Genomic DNA, 17,021 nt, shown 5'->3' with positions numbered 1-17,021 from the left:
TTTATACGTGCAGAGTACAAAAGCACAGACAAATATAATTCTCATTTGTGAGTTGTTTACTGAGCAATGTCAGAGCCTCTCTGGGTCTTACTGCAGAACTGAGGATGTGTTTCCTGATGCTGATTAACATCTCAATGCAATAAACCTCTTGAAATGTTTTCATCCTGAAGAAACAAGTGCACAAATCACCTTCAGAATTATTCTCCTTTTTAACAGTGCTGGCATGGAAATTCTTGATATTTCTGCACAAGAGGGATTTGTGACTGTTTGGAGTGACATTTTCCACATGCAATCCTTGGGTTGGCATGCAAGCAATCAAATCTTTGCTGGTAAGTTTGTCCCTGATTCCGGAGGGATGTGGATTTCAACAGGAGAGAGAGCCTGGAGAACTAAAAGCAAAGGCTGTCCCTGAAAGTTGGAGACAACCCAAATATCAGAGCCCACCTAAATTATTCAGTCTCATTTTAGGTGCTCAAGTTGGGAGGTGGAGTCTTTATTTTCAGAACCTGACAATCAGCTTCTAAAACAAAGAATTGCCAGTGAGGAGCAGTTTGGAAAAAGCCCAAAACCCAGCTGTAAACAAGAACAGGAGTGGAATCAAACTGCCCATGAGCCATGGCCGTGATGAATTTGGTGTCAGAGCTCCCTTTGCTCTCCGTGGGGCTGCAAGTTCATCCTCACGTGTACAGAGAAAATCCTCAGGGACCCAGGGAAATTTGCAGTTTTCCTTAGCTTGTCTAAACATAAAGCTCTCTCAGGGATGAAAATCACATCTTTTCCTAGTCCAGGGGTGTGACTTGTTGGTTCTTTCCTCGTTCTGTCCTGCTCAGGGCACTGAGGAACCTCATCTTTCATCCAGGTCCCTGCTGCAGAGCCCTCCTCAGTCACAGCAGCAACTCTGTGTGCTGTGGGGAGGCAGAAATTCAACTTCCTTCTGTGCAGTCAGGAAAGAAATCTGGAATATTTTGGCCTGACCGTCTCTCATCTGGAGCAGTTTTACTCTGCCCCTCATGTGGTGTAATTCTATTTATTCCATTACCCATGACTATCAGTGAGATAGGATTACAGCACAGAGAGATGAAGTGATTTTCCCAGGGTTTCCCTAAGAAAACCAGGAATTGGAGTCAACAACTCCGATATCCAAACCTATACAAACGTCTCCAGGCTATGCTATAGTGCATTTCCCTAAATTCAACAAATCATCCATAAGAACTCATCTTGTGAACATCCCTTTCCTCCTTAGGGAACACCAATCAAAATTAAATGTGAATTTGTTAATCTTTGGTGAAAACACTTTCTAACAAGGCACCTTTATTCCATGAAAATAACATTTCCAAACCTGCTAAACTGGGAAACTGCTTGATTTTACAAACATCCCCAAGAGTGAAGGGCAGGACGGTGCCATCCCTTCTCCAACCCCAAATCCTGCTGCCTGTTCTGCCGAGGAGGGAAGGGGCTGGAAGTTTTTGGAGCCCTGCTGTCAGAGTACAATGTTGCCTAAGCAAGCATTAAGAGATTATGGTAATAATAGGTGTGCTTACTGCAAATAAAAGGTTTCATTAATCAAGCCATACCGAGATAAACCTGTCAGTGGACAGAGGAAACTAGAAATCAAACGCTGTGAAAGTTCTGACAGATTGTTAAATAGAAACCCTTTAAAACTGAATTTAATTTACTGTGATATTACAGATATTTATGCATCAATAGGCAAGTGCAGATTGAGTTCGGAGGTCAGCTCTGGTGCTTGAAAAATAAACGCGCAGAATGAAACAGAAGGTGACAGTTACCTTTGTCGGAAATTACAGTTTATTAAACTAAATATGAAGCTCTCTCATCTGGTTCATGTTAAGCACCCAGGCACGGGGCTGAGGGGTAATTTACTGCAGTATATTGGTGAGGGGATAATTATGGGAACAATCCCCTCCTTTTTTTTTTTTTTAGAGTTGGCTTTATAAACTTTAGCAGAAGAAACCAGGAGCAAACATTGCAGCACAGAAGCACAGTCAGGTACCAAAGGGCAGCGAGCACAAAGACCTTTCAGCAGGATTATTCATGACTTATGCCATTAAAACGCTGCTCTCCTGTCAGGCAGTGGGGTTTTTTACTTCTATATTAGCATTTATTTAATTAATTCCTCCTCTGGATTATTTTTTTTTTTTTAAGTTCTCCATTTTCAGATTCGTACCTTCCTCAGAATCGAGACACTCCTCTTCCTCCACCTTCTTCCTCAGCTTCAAGAAATCAGATGAGAAATGTGAAAAAACCACGAATTTAAGGAGATTTCTGTGGAGGTAATTCTGGCAGCAAGTTGCACAAAGTTGTTTTTGAAAGGAGGTTCCATTCACCTGGGCAGGAGCTGCAGCTCAGCCTGTTCCACGTCGTTCTTTGCAGGAATAAAACCCCGGAGATCGGCCACTGAAGTGTCGTGGGCAGACAGAAAATAAAACATCATTCCTGTTCCCAGCAATTATCAAATCCCACACAGACAGGCATCAATCTTTCCACCACTGGATCCATATCTAACATTAACATTTAATTTAAACACACAGTGGTTACGTTGCCTACGTGGTTTTATTTCAGAGGACTGAAATTGGAAGGGAAAATTTGGACCTAATAATGATCCAACTGAGCCAACAACAAAGCTGCTTGACCCTTCCAAGCACTGAAAGAAGTCCTTGAATAAAAGCAGTCCTAAGTGAAAATAAGTATGTCAGTGCTATATGAGATGAACATATTTATCTGCCAGACTTACGTGAGATCATATCTAAATACACGACTCCAAAACATATAAGTATATTACATTTCACACACATAAGAGACATGTAAATCATGCAGGACATGTTAGCCATAGCTATGCTGGACATATGTCCTTCCCAGAATGACAGCCTGAAAAATCCTCTACCAACTCAGGGAAAAACCTCTGCAAATAATTACTGCAATGGAAGCAATGCCATGAGTGAAGTTGTTCAGGATACAGCACAACTTTAGGAGAAAATGTCCTTTTTTTGCATGCAAAAGGAGTGCAGGACTGGGCTGTTAGTTATTAGAAGCATAATTATTTAATTAATAAAAGCCAAAGCAGTAGGATAGTGTGACAAAGTCTCAGCCTCCTGTGGTCATCCTCTCTCCATGAGCAGCATTTGTCAAACACCCACCAGCCCCATTTCCAGCCTGAAGCCACCCAGGAACTGCCTTTGCTGCAGCTTCACTACAGGAATGACCATTGCTCCAGGTCGAGGTTCACTAAGAAATGAAAATAAAAGAGCAAAATCTATCAGGAGAAAGGCAGGGAGGAAGATATTTCATATATATGAAGATGAGAATTTACCTTACAAATTTGAGCAAGACCTATGTGGAAAATGAAGCTCTAGTTCAGCGTTAGAATATTGTTAACCTGAAGCACATATTTAAGTCTCATTAATTTAGATGGTTTAAATGCTATGCACTTTTAGGCACTGGAAGGGGCTCTGAGCTCTCCCTGGAGCTTTCCCTTCTCCTGGTGAGCACCTCCAGCTCTTCCAGCCTGGCTCCAGAGGGGCTCCAACCCTGGAGCAGCTCCAGGGCCTGCTCTGGATTTTATCCTGCAGCTCCACATCTGACGGGACCCAGAGCTGGAGGTGAAGTCTCACCAAAAAGTAGAGGAGGACAATCACCTTTGTCATAAGAACCACGAGAATGTGCCCTGAGCAATGATCTCATCTGGGTTTTGAGGAGGAAAGCCACAAACTGGAAAGTTTTAAATAAAGCCAAGGAAGAGCCAGAAGGGACCCTCTCATAGCCATGGTGTGCGCGCCCTGGAAGTGGATGGTTTGTGAGTGTCACAGAGCCATTTTCACCAGGAAAAAAATGGAAGGAACAGTAAAAAAAAAAACAAAAAAACAAAAAAACAAAAACAAAAACAAAAAAAAAAAAAAAAAAAAAAAAAAAAAAAAAAAAAAAAAAAAAACAAGTAAAGAGGAGCCACAATGGGTGTGAGTCTCCAGCAGAGCCAGAAGACACCTGAGTGTCCCCTGCCCACCTCCAGGACCTGCCCCAAGCCCTGTGACACCATCCTGACCTCCTGCACCAGGAGCAAACTGGGAACAAGCCCAGCCCTGGGCAGGATGAAGATTTTTATCCCCAGGCAATGCTCACTGCTCCTTAGCAGAAAGCCCAGACAGCCCTCCACGTTTTATTTATTTAGATGAGTTTACAAAGCAATTAAGACATTTTGGCAAATGCTGAGGTGCAGATTTCCTCCCTTATGATAGATCATTCCTGGCTTTTTTTTTTTTTTCTTTTTTTTTTTTTTCCCTGTCTCCTTCTGGACAGATAAATGTTTCATGGTCCCACCGACATATTTTCTCTCTGCCCAGTTGCTCAGAATCCATTTAAAAATGCCTGTTGAACTCTTCTATCATGGAATATTTGAACAAGAGTCCCTAAATAAGCTTTATTTACAGGCTGTAAATACTGCCTGACCAGCTCAACATGTTTCATCATCTTAGCTGGAATTCCTCTTACCTGGGCAAAAGCAGGAAATCCAACAAAATAATAATAATAATTATGTATTTTAGGGAATAAATACTTATTATTCACATCCTCCACTTTCAATTGGAAATAACACCATCTAATGATTTTGGTCAAAGTTAAAATCCTCCCTGGCTTTATCTGTCCTCTCCTAGACAGGAACTAAGTTGCCAACCTGTGTTCTCAACATGGAAGTGCTGGAAAAGCTCATCCAGAAGCTTCTGAAATCAGTAGGGTTTTACAACATGCCCTGGAAGGCATTAAAAGGCCTTAATAAAATGTTTAATAAAATACCTCTAATAGGGTGGAGGATCTAAATGGAATTCACAGAAATCAGAGCCCTGATGAATGAAGCTGATGAAGCTTTGCAGGGAAAGGAGGAAGTGTGGAAATGTGTTGCCCCTCAAAAAAATAAAAATAGATATTTTTTGGTCTTATAATATAGATTTGGAAGGGAAAAAAAATAAAGCAGGATTTTTTTTTTTTTCTTTCTGCAGCTGGCACTTCTGTTTCCAAGAAGTTTGTGGAGGTCACCAAGTTTTCATAGAAAAATTGTGATCATTTAATTCTGTGTTTGAAGGTGGAGGAGGAAAATGTTGGGCTGGCAGGTCAGGGTGGCCCTTTGGTGACTGCCCATGCTCTGCCCTGAGCCAGGACTTGCAGGGGCTCAGCAATACATATTTTCTTTAGCAAAAACAAGCAAGAAGTCCCCCAGAATGTGTTACAGCACTCCCCAGATGAGGAGCTACCTGGTTTAGCAGGTGAAGAGGCGCTCGGGGAGTTTTTGATAGAGAGATTATGGACCTGATTACATTAATACCTAACATGGGTTTTAACCTGCATTTTGGGTAAAATTCACCATTCTGCAGAAGGCCCATAAAAGGCCTGTGAACCACTTAAGCTCCACCAAGGCCCCATTTTGGATGGAGCACGAGGAGCTGGGGTGATACATGAGCCCTGTGCCTCAGGATGGGCCCCATCCCTGATCCATCAATAATATTCCACGTGTTGGGGAAAAATATTAGCAGAGTAATTTTATTAACAAGGGCCATAACTCACCGCTTGTCTCGCCGTGCTCAATAAAGGGAATCCAGGGTGCTGTACACAAAACTATCCTGCTGAAAACAAACAAACCAAGCCCTGGGAAGCTGGAGAGCACCGTGGAGGGGGAGCTGGCTCCCATCAATGTCCTGCCTGTGCTGAGGAATAAAATGAGGTGGTGGATCAGCTCGTGGGGAATCTCACGGGAGAGTCTGGGAGTTAGGAGAGTTAAGAGAGGAGGACTGGGCCAGCCCATGGAGAGCTCCCAGTTTTCAGCAAAGGGATTTCCTCACAGCCCTGGAAATCCTCTTAGTGTCTTCATTTGCATCTCGCTGGCCAGGGGGAATAACTGAGAAAACAACCCTGCTGTGTCCTCCTCACACCTCCTGCCTACCTGTAACAACACACAGGGACAGAGATGTGAAAGGAGCTGCCGCTGCTGCCTCTCTGTGGATCCTCATTTGGAGTCGTGTCCCTTCTTTTTGTGTTGCATCCTCCCTTCTGAAGGCACGTCCCCAGATTTGCTGCCAAACCACTTGCACCATTCCTTTGGGCCACAGGGACATGAAGGAAATAATGCTGAGTGTGTTGATTTATTCAGACAAATAGAGGCATTTTCACATTGAAATTCCCTCATTTCCACATAAGATCTTCTATCCTGAGCCTATCCAGAGTTGCCTCTCCATCCACAAATGGAGGAATCCCCAGGTTTTGAAGGGTGGGCTACACATATCCCTTCCCTGAGCAGCCATTCCTGAGGGGATGAGCTGGGGGTGTCCATGTGTCACCCCAATATTGATGCTGTGCCTGGAGCAGGGCTGGGGGTCCCCTGTGCCTCCCCCCACAGCACCCAGGGCAGGGTCACCCCTTCCCACCCAGCCCTTCCCTCCATGGATTCAAATCAACCCAATTTCAAGGATTTTTAAAAATAAAAATCCTGTGTATTTATTCCACCTCACAGTACAGGAGCCTCCTCCAGGGGCAGGGATGTGACAGGGAGTTTAGGGGATGAGTTTGAGCCATTTTTTGGAGATGGTTTGAGATATGAGCAGGGCTTTTCCAGGAATCAGCACTGCTGGATGCCAGGGCTGCGTGGGACTGCAGAGTGGGTGCAGGTGCTGGCAGCCGAAACTGGGGATAAATATCCATTTGTTCAGAGTGGGGATATTTGCAAAATGAGAATCTGAAGAACAAACGAATTTTTGATTGAACGACTGCCAAACGTTTGGGTGTTTCAAGCTTTTTATTTTTCAAACCAGGTCTCAGCTAACTTTGCATCCCTCTCGCCCAAAAGGCGGCAGAGCTCCTCTGCTCACACATAATACAATATAACAATAATTCTGTATTTTAACTCATTTGATCCATTTTCCTCTCTCCTTGCTTTGTAAAGCACCCAAATCTCCAACCTGCTCCAGGCTCCACTCTTGTGACCCTTTTGATTTTATTTTGTGGCTCCCAAGAGGGATACCTTGGGACACCTGAGCGCTGCAGGATGTTTTCCCTGCCTGTATCCGAGTCAGGGATGTCTGAGCCAGCACCTCTGGGTGCCCCTGCCACTCCCAGGGGAGGGGAGGCACAGAGGAGGCGCCTTCAGGAAAAAACAAACCCCAAATTTAAGGCGACAAACACGGCGTTCGGTGGCTGTTTGGAGAAGCTCCGCAGGGGCGGAGAGGGGGTGTCTCCCAAAGGGGAAAAAGCTGCAGAAGGTGGGAAAGCCAAGCTCAGCGGGAAAAGCAGCGCGCAAAGAGCGCAGGGCCAGCCGGGGGGAGGCGCAGGATCCGCGGGGAGCGCAGAGAGTGGGAAAAGGGGGATCCCCAAAGTTGTTTTCCCTGCGCGGGTGGGAAAAAGTCCCGCGGCCGCCGCCCCCAGCTTGGCTTTCCCTAAAGGCGAACTGGGGCTAAATAATGGATCGATCTAAAATTAACCGGAGGAATGGAAATGCTCTAAAAATAAGCCAGCAGCTGCCGTGGTCGCAGCCCCCCGGCTCCCGTGGGGAAGGGGGAGCGGGGCCGGCCGCGGGAGGGGGCGCGGAGAGATAACCGCGCCTCTCCGCACCTGGGCGCGGATGGAGCCCCCCAAAAAACTCCTCTGAGCCGCCTTTCCGCACCTGGGCGCGGATGGAGCCCCCCAAAAAACTCCTCTGAGCCGCCTCTCCGCACCTGAGCGCGGATGGAACCCCCCAAAAAACTCCTCTGAGCCGCCTCTCCGCACCTGGGCGCGGATGGAGCCCCCCAAAAAACTCCTCTGAGCCGCCTCGCTGCTGCCACACCGGGCTGGGTTTAATTTATTATTATTATTATCATTTTCTTTGTTATTTCTCTACGTTGAATTCTATTCGTGCTCCACAGTGACACACTCACACTCACATCTCCTCCTCTTTCCTCCTTTCTGATCCCAATATCCTCCCGCCTTGTCTCTTTTTATTCTTTTGTACCCAAGCGCCTTGTCCTGGCCGGGGGCTTTTTTTGTAAAACGGGACAGATAAAAATGAGCGACATCATATTGTTTGACAGAATGATCCCAAATGATAAAACGCCTTCTCCGGAGGGGGTGAAAATGGTGAATTCCTAAAAAACAAGAGGCGTCGCTTTCTCTCTCTTTCCCTAAAGGGATCCGCCGCCTGCACCAGCCCGGATCGCTCTTTTCATTGGGATTTCTCTTTTTAAAAAAGCTTTCATTTATTTATTTTTTTTAAATAAATAAAGAAAGGAGGGAGGGAAAGCGGCTTGGGGCTCGGGACCCCCCTGTTCTCCTGGCGGCGAATGAAAAGCAGAGTTTTGGAGAGAAAGGCTCGTTTTGATTAAATCTGACATGCTGCTGATAACTCCATGCTAATGTGAAATAATTAACATAATAGCCATAATTAAAAGCACGCTAACAATGCCATAAATTTATCACACAATTTTACTAGCTTTCTGCCTCCCCCCCCCCCCGCTAACTGCTCTCTCATCGTTAATTAAACGTGTTGCCTTTTGCAGAATGGATGTTTGTACATTTCCAATACAAATAAATCCGAAACCGTTTTTGGAAACAGGACCAATTTCAGGGCTTTTTTTTTTTTTTTTTTTTTACACTGAGGTTTGCCCGGGTTTATGGGCGATTTATTACAATTTAAAAAAAAAATAAAATAATAAAAAAATAAATAAAAAAGAAAAAAAAAAAAAAAGAAAAAAAAATTAAAGAAAAAAAAAAAAAAAGAAGGAAGAAAAAAAATAGAGGCCTAAAATAGAGAGAGAAATTATATATATTTAATAATCTACATTTTCAGCGGAAAGCCCGGCTGAAGGGGGGGCGTCCAGGCCCTGTTTTGGCCCCGACCCCTGTCCTGTCCTGGCGGCGGGGGGATGTCCGTGTGTCCCTATAAATATATTTATTTTACGGGGATTTCTCCCCCTCAGCCCCTTTCCCCCCCGCACATTTTTACCCAACGACAATTCTGCTTTAATCCAGGTCAGGCCAACGATTTCTATAACTCCTCAGTGAAAGTAACGGGCTCAAGGAGCTGAAAGGGGACACTTGTGTTTCTCCTCCCTTTAAAACCATCACAGGAGCAGGAATTGCCCCAGCCCTGTTTCCTCCACAATCCCCCCCACCCCGAGGCTCAGCTCCGGATTTATTTTTAACTCATTCCCCAGCCAAGAATCCTCTCGCTTTGCCATATTAGAATCCAATCGAGTTGTAATTAATTTCTCCCTCTCTCTATCATAACTTATCCCATCCTCCCTTTCCCCGCCGCGTCTCTATTTGACTCCGGATCGATCCGGGGCGATACAGTTTGTTTTTTCTCCTGTTGCAGAATCCATCTGTCCATATGGGCGCCCACTTTCTATTCCTGGCTTTCCACCTCCGCTTTAATTGTTTTATCTCTTTGCAGCCCTTCAACTTATTCGGGTTATTCAGAGGAAACTTTCCTGATTTTTTAGAAAAGCTTTTCTCCCTTCGGGTGAGGCGGAGATATTTAATATTTTCCGAGGGGATGGGCTGGGAAATGCTGCCCCAAAGTTGAGCAGGTGAAGGGCTGGGAGGGGCAGCAGGACCCGCGGAGGGGCGCGGAGAGGCGCGGAACGGGCCGGGATTGAACACAATGCAGCCCTAAAGGAGGGGAAACGTTTCCTTTTCACGCCAAGCACCGGAATTAATAGTACGAATCAATTAATTTTGACTTTTATTGTGCCGAAGAAAACGCGCAACAAATGGGACGGGGGGGTTGAGGAGTTGGGGGGTTTTCCTCTTTTTTTTTTCTTTTTTTTTCTTTTTTTTTTCTTTTTTTTTTTTCCTTTCTTTTTTTTCTTTTCTTTTCTTTCTTTTTTTTCTTTTTTTTTTCCTTTCTTTTTTTTTCTTTTCTTTTCTTTCTTTTTTTTTCTTTTTTCTGTTTTTTTTTTCCTTTTTTTTCCTTTTTTATTTCTTTTTTTTTCCTTTATTTCTTTTTTTTTTCCTTTTCTTTTCTTTCTTTTTTTCTTTTTTTTTCTTTTTTCTGTTTTTTTTTCCTTTTTTTTCCCTTTTTTATTTCTTTTTTTTTCCTTTATTTCTTTTTTTTTCCCTTTTCTTTTCTTTTTTTTTCTTTTTTCTGTTTTTTTCCTTTTTTTTTCCTTTTTTATTTCTTTTTTTTTTTCCTTTATTTCTTTTTTTTTCCTTTTTTTTTCTTTTCTTTTTTTTTTTATTTATTTTTCTTTTTTTTTTTCTTTCTTTGCTTTTTTTTTTTTTTTTCTCTTTTTTTTTTTTTTTTTTTTCCCACCGGGCCAGCCTTTGCTGTGACAAGGCGGGTGGGTGTGTTTGGCTCTGGGACAGGCGGAAAAACCGAGCGCGGGGGGAAAAAAGCGGCTCCCCAAATGTCCCCCCGTGTTCCCCCATCCTCCCCGCAGAGACCCTGAGAGAGGCCGGGCCAGAGACCCCACAGAGACCCCACAGAGCCCCCACAGAGCCCCCGCAGAGACCCCACAGAGACCCCACAGAGACCCCACAGAGCCCTCACAGAGACCCCACAGAGCCCCCGCAGAGACCCCACAGAGACCCCACAGAGACCCCACAGAGACCCCACAGAGCCCTCACAGAGACCCCACAGAGCCCTCACAGAGACCCCACAGAGACCCCACAGAGCCCCCACAGAGCCCCCGCAGAGACCCCACAGAGACCCCACAGAGACCCCACAGAGCCCTCACAGAGACCCCACAGAGCCCCCACAGAGCCCCCACAGAGACCCCACAGAGACCCCGCAGAGCCCTCACAGAGACCCCGCAGAGACCCCACAGAGACTCTGAGAGAGGCCGGGCCAGAGCCCTCACAGAGCCCCCACAGAGACCCCACAGAGACCCCACAGAGACCCCACAGAGACCCCACAGAGACCCCACAGAGTCCCCACAGAGACCCCACAGAGACCCCACAGAGACCCCGCTGGATTTGGGGGAAAAAACAGGAGAATTGGTTTCCCTAAAGCAGCGCCGCTGGTAGGAAATCGTTGTCTATCCCTGATTTAGGAGGCACCGAGGGGGTCCCGCAGCGGGGCCGGGCCCCTCCCGCCTTTCCCCGGCCGGGCCTTACCTGGGGCCGCGCCAACACGGTTCTCGCATTCACTCACACTCCCTCATTTCCTACTTTTTCATATGTTAAGGCTCGCAGTGATTAAGTCGTTAACACCTATGGAAAGGAAAAAAAAAAAGACAAAAATAAAAGAAAAAAAAAAGAAAAAAAAAAGAAAAAAAAAAAGAAAAAAAAAAAAAAGAAAAAAAAAGACAAAAATAAAAGAAAAAAATAAGAAAAAATAAGAAAAAATAAGAAAAAATAAGAAAAAATAAGAAAAAATAAGAAAAAATAAGAAAAAATAAGAAAAAATAAGAAAAAAGAGGAAAAATAAAAAAGAGAAAAAAAGACAAAAAAGAAGAAAAAATAAAAGAAAAAAGAGAAAAAAGAAAAAAGAGAGAAAAAAAACAAAAAAGAAGAAGAAATAAAAGAAAAAAAAAAGAGAAAAAAAAGAAAAAAGAAAAAACAGGAAAAAAAAAAAAGAAAAGAAAAAAGAGAAAAAAAATTTAACCGGCCAAAAAGGCTCTTTATTTATAGTTTCCCTTTATTATTTTACCGCTTTTTTTTATTTCTCCCTACACCTAACCTAACAGCTTAATCAATAGCCATTCTCTCATCTTCAGCTCCCAGCTGCTGCTGCTGCCACCTGAAAAAAAAAAAAAAAAATTAAAAAAAAAATAGAAACCCACGGAAAAAAAAAAAAAAAAAAATAAATAATAAAAAAAAGTGTTTTCAAAGCCCAAACTTGGCGCTTTTACAGGCGGCAGCAGCAGCACCTCAGCGGGCCCGGAGCGCTGCCGGGGCCGTCGGGCCCGTCGGGGCGGGCGGAGCGGAGCCGCCGCCGCTCCCTTTGTTGACGGTCCATGGAACCGGCGGAGTTTTTTGCGTGACTTCACAGCGGGGCGCCTGACGTCAGCCCGTCACGTGGAGCCGCCCCCGAGTATATCTTTAACGGGAAAGTAAATCTATCAGGCAGTCGGGACCGCCGCGCTGCCCCAGTGCCCGGCCAGGCCCGGCCCGGCCGCTCCGTCCCCTCCCTACAGCACAGAGGGGGGAGAAAAAAAAAATTAAAAAAAAAAAAATCCTAAAAAAAAAAAAAAAAAAAAAAAAAAGAAGGAGAAAAAAAAAAGAAAGAAAAAAAAGAAAAAGGCAGAGGAGAGAAGGAAAGAGGAAAAAAAAAATATAAGGAAGAAAAAAGAAGGCGCGGAGAGGAGCGGAGCGGTGCAGCGGAGCGGCCCCATGAGCGGCGGCCCCGGGAGCGGGAGCGCAGCGCGGCCGGCGGGATCCTGAGCCCCCGAGCAGCCCCGATGCCCCGCGGGCCGAGGTGACCGGGCCCGGGCGGCCCCGCGGAGCCCAGCGCAGCCCCATGCCCCGCGGGGACGGCGCCGCTCGGGTGTAGCCGGCGGGAGCCGCGGGGGGAGCCCGGGCCGGGCGGGAGGCCCCTCCGCCTCCTCCGAGCGGGGATGACCCTGTCGGGCGGCGGCAGCGCCAGCGACATGTCCGGCCCCGCCGTCCCGGCCGCCGACGATGTGGATATCGACGTGGTGGGCGAGGGAGACGACGGGCCGGGCAAGGACAGCGAGGGCGAGGCCGGCAGCCCCGCCGCCCTGCCGCGCCTGCCGCTGGACGAGGCGGCGGAGCTGGCGCTGCCCGCGGAGCCCGGGGCCGAGAGCGGCAGCGGCAGCGGGAGCCCGGCCGGGGCGGCCCCCGGAGGAGCGGCCGAGGGAGGAAAAGGGGGCGGCGAGGAGGGGGCGAGCGGCGGGGCGGCGGCGGGGCAGAGCAAGCCCAAGAGCAGCCTGGTGAAGCCGCCCTACTCGTACATCGCCCTGATCACCATGGCCATCCTGCAGAGCCCGCAGAAGAAACTGACGCTCAGCGGCATCTGCGAGTTCATCAGCAACCGCTTCCCCTATTACCGGGAGAAGTTCCCCGCCTGGCAGAACAGCATCCGCCACAACCTCTCCCTCAACGACTGCTTCGTGAAGATCCCCCGGGAGCCCGGCAACCCCGGCAAGGGCAACTACTGGACGCTGGACCCTCAATCCGAGGACATGTTCGACAACGGGAGTTTCCTCCGGCGCAGGAAGCGCTTCAAGCGGCACCAGCAGGAGCATCTGCGGGACCAGACGGCGCTGATGATGCAGGGCTTCGGCGCTTACGGCCTGGCCGGACCCTACGGGCGGCCCTACGGGCTGCACCCGGGCGCCTACGGCCACCCCGCGGCCGCCCTGCAGTACCCGTACATCCCCCCGGTGGGGCCCATGCTGCCGCCCGCCGTGCCGCTGCTGCCGTCCAGCGAGCTCAGCCGCAAAGCCTTCAACTCGCAGCTCAGCCCCAGCCTCCAGCTGCAGCTCAACAGCCTGGGCGCCGCCGCCGGCTCCATAGTCAAATCCGAGCCCAGCAGCCGCCCGTCTTTTAGCATCGAGAACATCATCGGCGTGCCCGCAGCCAGCTCGGCCGCCAGCGCTCAGACTTTCCTGCGGCCGCCGGTGACGGTGCAGTCGGCGCTGATGGCGCAGCAGCCGCTGGCGCTGGCCCGGAGCAGCGCGGCCATCGCTCCCATCCTCAGCGTGCCTACCAACATCATCGCGGGCCAGTTCCTGCAGCCCGCGGCTCCCGCCGTGCAGGCAAAGTGGCCGGCGCAGTGACCTGGGGGGAGAAACTCGGGTAAAGCCCTCGGGGAGGGAGCTCTGGCCGCCCCCTCGGGGGATAAACCTGGGGTAAAGCCTCTCCAAGGAGCTCTGGCCGCCCCCTCGGGGGATAAACTCGGGTAAAGCCTCCCCGAGGAGCTCTGGCCGCCCCCTCGGGGGAGAAACTCGGGTAAAGCCCGCGGGGAGGGAGCTCTAGCCGCCCCCTCGGGGGATAAACTCGGGTAAAGCCCTCGGGGAAGGAGCTCTGGCCGCCCCCTCGGGGGATAAACTCGGGTAAAGCCTCCCCGAGGAGCTCTGGCCGCCCCCTCGGGGGAGAAACTCGGGTAAAGCCCGCGGGGAGGGAGCTCTGGCCGCCCCCTCGGGGGAGAAACTCGGGTAGAGCATCCCTCGAGGAGCTTCGAGGGATAAACCCCGGGTAGAGCCCTCGGGGAAGGAGCTCTGGCCGCCCCCTCGGGGGATAAAACTCGGGTAAAGCCTCTCCCGAGGAGCTTCGAGGGATAAATCCCGGGTAAAGCCTCCCCCAAGAGCCCTGGCCGCCCCCTCGGGGAATAAACCCAGGGTAGAGTCTCCCCCAGGAAGCTCCGGTCGCCCCCTCGGGGGATAAATCCTGGGTAGAGCCTTCCCGAGGAGCTCTGGCCGCTCCCTCGAGGGATAAAACTCGGGTAGAGCCCTCGGGGAAGGAGCTCCGGCCGCCCCCTCGGGGGATAAACCTGGGTAGAGTCTCCCCAGGAAGCTCCGGCCGCCCCCTCGGGGCTCCCGGCCTTGGAGCATCCCCAGGATCCGGCCCCTGTCCTCCCCCGCCGCTTGTACATATTTGTATCAAAAATCACTGACGTTGCTTTTCGGGGTTTTTATTTTTTTAAAGAGGTGAAAAAAAAAAAAAAAAAAAAAAAAAAAAAAAAAAAAAAAAAAAAAAAAAAGATGTAGGAGCAGCGAATTTTCACTTTTTTTGAAGGTTCCGCCGCTCCGAGCGGTTTTATCCGAAATAAATAAACGAAAAAAAAAAAAACCGAGGGAAGTAAAAAAAAAAAAAAAATTGTATTAAAAAAAAATAAGCGGGGGAAATTTTAAATATTAAACGAACGAACAAAAAAAAAATTTAAAAAAGGAGAATTTTGGAGAGATTAAAAAAAATAATAACGAGGAAAAAACGCTGTCAACTCTATTATAAAAATCTGTTTATATATGAATGAATATATGTATTCTAAATGTTATCCCTTCAGTGTTGTACACAACTTTGTAAATAAATTTTTCAAAGCGGCTCTGTGTGTGAGCGGTGCCTTTGTCACCCCCCGGCCCGCGGGAGGACGCGGAGCTCGGGGACGCGGCTGCGGAATTTTTGCGCTTTTTCCGCGGATTTTGCGCTTTTCCAGAATTTTGGGTTCCGCGGGCGGGTTTTCCTCTCTCCCTCCCGCCGGTTGGGGATGCTTTTATTTTATCCTGATTCCTCCTAAATCCAGCAGATCCCAGGCTCCCTAAATATTTCCCTAAATTTATTTATATTTATTTTATTTTATTTTATTTTATTTTATTTTATTTTATTTTTTTGATTCTCCATCCCGGCGCTGCGGTTGGAATAGGTACGATTTGGCTCTGCGTTAATTATAAATTGATTTATTTGAAATAAAACGCCGTTAGTATTTATTTTAGAAGGGGAAAATATAAATATATAAGTAGATAAATTCAGGTCGTGATCTTTGGTTTAGATCAGGGAAATAATCAGGGTTAAAGCGGCGGTTCTTTCCCGGTTAATTCCCGATAGTTCAGCGGAGAAAATTAAAAATAATATACAGAAGTATATTTATATATGTGTGTTTTCGGGGATTAAAAAAAAAAGAACAGTCAAAATGAAAAAATAAATTAAAATATAGTGGTTTAATATTTAAAGCGGCGCTTTAGGGGGTTGAACCTGGTGAGCTCTCGGTGTTTTGACAATATTTGGTGCTTTATTATCTCCCTTTACAGAGTGGAATTTTTGTCACCTTGGATATTTTTTCTCTTTTTTTTTTTCTTTTCTTTTTTCTTTTTTTTTTCTTTTTTTTTTTCTTTCTTTTTTCTTTTTTCTTTTTTTTTCTTTTTTTTTTTTTTTTTTTTTCTTTTTTTCTTTTTTTTTTTTTTTTATTATTATTATTTTTTGGTTTTCCGCTCAAATAATCCGTTGTCTTTGTTAGGAAAACCCGGCGGAGTAAAACGATTTTCCAGGATGCAGCAGGCTCGGAGCTGAACCAGCCGCTTATTCCCCCCTCCAACAACCCTCCGGCGGATTTTAAAAAATAAATATATAAATTAAAAAAAAAAAAAAAAAAAAAAAAGTGTCCTTGCTTTTCCTGGTAAGCAACAAACATTATTTCTTCCTAAGTAAATATTTATACAGGGACGAAAATAAAAAAATCAAGCGAGCGGGGCCGGTGATGAGCGGCTTTAGGAGTTTATAAATAAATAAGGAATTGGCTGATGGAAAGGGAGAAGCGGGAACGCTGCGCGGGGACCCGCGGAACCTCCGCAGTTGTGTCTGTCTAATGGCTTTTTACACAAACACCAAATGCTGGGCGATCCCTGGGATTCTATATTTAACCCCCATTCCCTGGGAAAGAAAAAAAAAAAAAAAAAAAAAAAAAGGAGCCTCTTGCTCAAGAAGCTGCTGCTCCAGGGGCTCTGCAGAGGACAGCGGATAACAGGGGCTCATTCCATTCCATTCCATTCCATTCCATTCCATTCCATTCCATTCCATTCCATCCCGTTCCGTTCCCCAGCCCTTTGTTACTTTATAAAATGACTCGCTCATATTTCCCCGCATAGCAGCGATGCCTCGGCTCGGCATCTGCGGCGCCCACCGGCAACTTTTCCTGCCCTTTGCCTCCTCCCTCCGGAACCTCGGGCCTCTCTTTTCTCTGTTTTCCCCTCCATCCATCGCAGGAGGGCCGGGCAGCACCGGGAGGAAGCGGGGCAGGGAAAAAACTCGGGTGGAGGATCCCAGTGGAGGATTCCGATGGAGGATCCCGGTGGAGGATTCTGATGGAGGATCCCGATGGAAGATCCCGGTGGAGGATCCCGGTGGAGGATCCCGGTGGAGGATCCCGGTGGAGGATCCCGATGGAAGATCCCGGTGGAGGATTCTGATGGAGGGTCCCGGTGGAGGATCCCGGTGGAGGATTCTGATGGAGGGTCCCGGTGGAGGATCCCGGTGGAGGATTCTGATGGAGGATCCCAGTGGAGGATTCCGATGGAGGATCCCGGTGGAGGATCCCGGTGGAGGATTCTGATGGAGGGTCCCGGTGGAGGCTCCCGGGGCTGCAGTGACGC

At 47.5% G+C, this 17,021-nt stretch overlaps 1 protein-coding gene across 1 annotated transcript; it reads left to right on the top strand.

The window, feature by feature from the left end:
• Positions 1–10,990: 10,990 nt before the first annotated feature.
• Positions 10,991–13,715, top strand: FOXD3 (forkhead box D3; the record flags this gene model as incomplete). Its single annotated transcript, XM_083867842.1, has 1 exon — positions 10,991–13,715. The coding sequence occupies exon 1, from the start codon at positions 12,531–12,533 to the stop codon at positions 13,713–13,715; it is 1,185 nt and encodes a 394-aa protein (XP_083723968.1). The 5' UTR covers positions 10,991–12,530.
• Between the last annotated feature and the right edge of the window lie 3,306 nt (positions 13,716–17,021).

Source organism: Zosterops lateralis (assembly GCF_965231275.1).
Source record: "Zosterops lateralis genome assembly, chromosome: 9".
Classification (NCBI taxonomy): domain Eukaryota; kingdom Metazoa; phylum Chordata; class Aves; order Passeriformes; family Zosteropidae; genus Zosterops; species Zosterops lateralis.
The sequence above is the reverse complement of the archived record's forward strand: the minus strand, read 5'-3'. Positions and strand labels throughout refer to the sequence as shown.